At 36.1% G+C, this 3327-nt stretch overlaps 1 protein-coding gene across 1 annotated transcript; it reads right to left on the bottom strand.

Moving 5' to 3' along the window:
- Positions 1–329: 329 nt before the first annotated feature.
- LOC118751501 (eukaryotic translation initiation factor 2 subunit 1-like) lies at positions 330–2082 on the bottom strand. The gene is made up of 2 exons (XM_036486330.1): positions 1246–2082; positions 330–1183 (listed from the first exon to the last, which is right to left on the bottom strand). The coding sequence occupies exons 1-2, from the start codon at positions 1938–1940 to the stop codon at positions 844–846; spliced, it is 1035 nt and encodes a 344-aa protein (XP_036342223.1). The 5' UTR covers positions 1941–2082; the 3' UTR covers positions 330–843.
- Positions 2083–3327: the final 1245 nt, after the last annotated feature.

The following is a 3327-nucleotide window of genomic DNA, read 5'->3' as shown; positions in this document are numbered from 1 at the left end:
TTAGTATGGGACCATCTATGAGGTGAAACCTTTCCTTGACTTCAAAAAAAAGGAGGTTATCAGTTCGTCGGAATATTTTTTTTTTTATGTGTTACCGCATAACTTTGAACCACGTTAACCGATTTCGATAATTATTTTTTCATCGGAAAGTGGTACGCCAGGGGTGGTTCCATACTAATTTTGTTTAGAACCGATAATTGGATCGTGAAGAAATTAACGATAATCTTATATTTTTATGAGAATTGAAGTCGGTTTTGATTTTTGCTTAAAAATTACTTGTAAGTTTCCTTAACTATGATTATATCAATTTTAGTAAACTAATTATGGCATACTTTTCCACTTTTTTGTTCTTCTATATTTTATCATGAAATTTTACTCCATAATTGCATAAATTATATACCTTCTTCGTGTCCAAAAAACGTGATATACATATAGGGATTCACAAGACGTCATAAGGTCCTTATTGTCCTAAAATCGTCAAATTTTTCAAAAACAGTTAAAATGGCTTAGGGATTTCAAAGGTCATAATAAATGCTAATTATATATTTTCTATCCCTTTAAAAATATTTGGTTGCAGTTACAAATAAAACCTGTGTTAACCGCTATTTAACTTTACTTGACGATTTTAAGACTTTACAACGCTAAAGATGTATGATTAATCCTCTATTAGATTTATTTCAATTTCAATAGTTTTGATTGAATTCGTGGTTGCTTTTAAAAAAATTGTTTGTAATAAGCTCTGTTCCAGCGATACTTGAGAATCTTTATATGTATACATAAATGATTCCACAAATCGGTTTTTAAACAGAATTTTACATAACGAATTTACATAACTTTCGATAACTACTCATCCTCCTCATCTTCTTCTTCATCTTCGTTGTCATTTTGTGCAGCTGCACGTTCGCCTCTGTGGTTGAACTCTTTTTCTGGATCGAATTGCATGCCTTCTTGGTCGCCATCCGCGTCTTCATCATCGTCACCACCAACTTCTTGATTTTCAGCTTCCGCACGCTCCAGGCGACGCGCCAAATCGGCTTCATCAATAGCTGTAACAAGTTTCGGAGGCATTATTACTTTGAATTCTCCTTCGGAATCAATAATCTTATTTCGAATGTTTTCAATAGCCGTTTCGAGAGCTTTCAATCCTTCAGCTTTTTTAGTTGTCGACGTTGTCATTACATATCTACATTGCAAACATTTTTTTTGTTAATTTGTTTTTGAATATATTTTTTTAATAATACCTACAATGGAGGTGCAATTAAATTAATACGAATTGGCAGCTCTTCTGTGCTTAAATCCAATCCTGTTCTTAATGCAGCCTTAACAGCATCAATACCCTCATAACCATAACACGAACATTCAATATCGGCGCGAATTTTCACCGTAGGGGAAACCAGTTTGCGCTTGATGTTATTCAGCAATACTTCCTTGGTGTGTTCATCCAAGCCGCATTCGTCGAACACAGAAGGTTCTGTAACAGATTGCTTGAAGATGTCGTACGCAACGGTCTTGCTGTTATATTTCTTTTCGAAATGCCAAGCTGTCTTCAAGTAGAGTTCTTCCAACTTTTCACTCGAATCATACTCTAGAATATCGGCCACATGTCGAAGTAAGGAGTTCACAGCCTTCGCTTTTGCGAAGCGCTCAGAGCACTTCTCTACATCCTCCGCCGAAACACGACGCTTCGACAAGTCAATATAGCCCTTTTCTTTGTCTACACGTATCACCACAACCGGCTCTGTTTTGCCTACTCGAATCAATTTATTAATGGAACGAATACGACGGCGAGAAAGCTCCGACAGCAGAATCATTCCTTCAATATTGTTGTACTCCAGCAGATGTACGTAAGCGCCCATTTCAGCGATGGACAATACATTCACCATGACGACATCTTCGACCTCAGGATACTTTTCGCTATAAAAACGTGAAGTTAACGCCATTTTCGCGATATTTATTTGTCTTTTTAGTAATTTTTACAGAAATTTGACCTAAAATTGTACGTAAGGCTCTTCTTCGGTGAAATTCACGGCAAAAACGTGTACACTTTTGGAACAATGGGCGTATGAAAGGAAAATGTCAAAAATGCCTCCAACAACGTATGATCAGTGTTGTCAGATTTATGGTATGCCAATTTTATATATTTTCCCGTTTTTCATTTTAGGTGTTCCCCTTTTTAGGTAACAGAGTTTTTAGAAATGGCAAATCGATTTTTCTCCCCTTTTTTTATTTTTTATACGATCAGTAACCGTATTTTAACAATTCAGTCAATAACAATAACAATTCAATTTACATGTAATATTATGCAGCGTTTTTGCTGCATTTAAAATGCAACGTTTAGCACTTTCGAACATATGTTTACGAAGAGCGTTAATGCTATCGCATTTAGCAAATGTACATTTACGCGAGTTTGAAATCGGATGCTTTTGACAAACAGCCGTGTTCAAGTCGCTTATTCAGACCCGTATCTATTACGAACAATTCTCACGCAGAAGATAGTGTTTAAAAAACCTACTGAAAAGGCAAAGATAATCTTTAAACCAAAAATTCAATACAAAAACTTGAATTGTTTTAACCATAACCGAAAATTTGTTTGTGTATATTTTCATTTCTCGGTGCTGTCAATTAAAATTTCCTCACTTAATTAGGAAAAAATAAAACAAACAGGGTTGACCAAAAATTGATCCAGATTTTTACCAGCATCACATCGATGTTGAATTTGGGTAACTTTTCTTTATCCTAATAATGGAAAATAATACATGAAATCTCTATCGGCGATCACTGAAACGCAGCTAGCCACTGTATACACGAAAAAACAATGTTGCCACTTTTACTCATTAAACCATGTTCGAATCGTGGAAATTTTGGAAGATCACAGGGTTGCTTTTAGCATTTAGATTCTTAGGGCCGGTTGTTCAATGTCTGATTAGCACAAATCGGAGGTAGAAGCTCCGGTTAAGAACAACTACTACTTTATCGATCACATGTTACATGCATGATGTCGAAATCGTCGTTAGTGTAGTGGTAGTGATCACCAGACATTGAACAACCGGCCCTTTTCCCACAACACTGACAAAATTCATCATATGACTATTGTCACAATTACTGCGCCTAAAACACAATATAAACATTGTTTCGCCGTTGTCACTTACTCAGTAGGTCATAACAATAAGGGCCAGTTAAACATAGTTATCGACGTTACCGAATCCCTGTTGTATGCATGGAGTCGAAGACGTCGATAACGATGTTTAACCTCAGATTAGTGTTAACTTGTTATTGAGTAACCGGCCTTAACAGCCCTATTCCGCCACACTGACAAAACTCACCGCG

This window comes from Rhagoletis pomonella, unplaced genomic scaffold (assembly GCF_013731165.1).
Source record: "Rhagoletis pomonella isolate Grant_MI unplaced genomic scaffold, Rhpom_1.0 Rhpom_scaffold_00743, whole genome shotgun sequence".
In the NCBI taxonomy this organism is placed as follows: Eukaryota; Metazoa; Arthropoda; class Insecta; order Diptera; family Tephritidae; genus Rhagoletis; species Rhagoletis pomonella.
Note: the sequence above shows the minus strand (reverse complement) of the source record. Positions and strands in the feature narration are given on the sequence as shown.

Coding starts and splice junctions, on each gene's coding strand:
- LOC118751501 (XM_036486330.1), bottom strand. CDS start 1,940: ATGGCGTTAACTTCACGTTTTTATAGCGAAAAGTATCCTGAGGTCGAA. Junction 1,184..1,245: donor AATTTAATTGCACCTCCATT/GTAGGTATTATT, acceptor TTTGCAATGTAG/ATATGTAATGACAACGTCGA.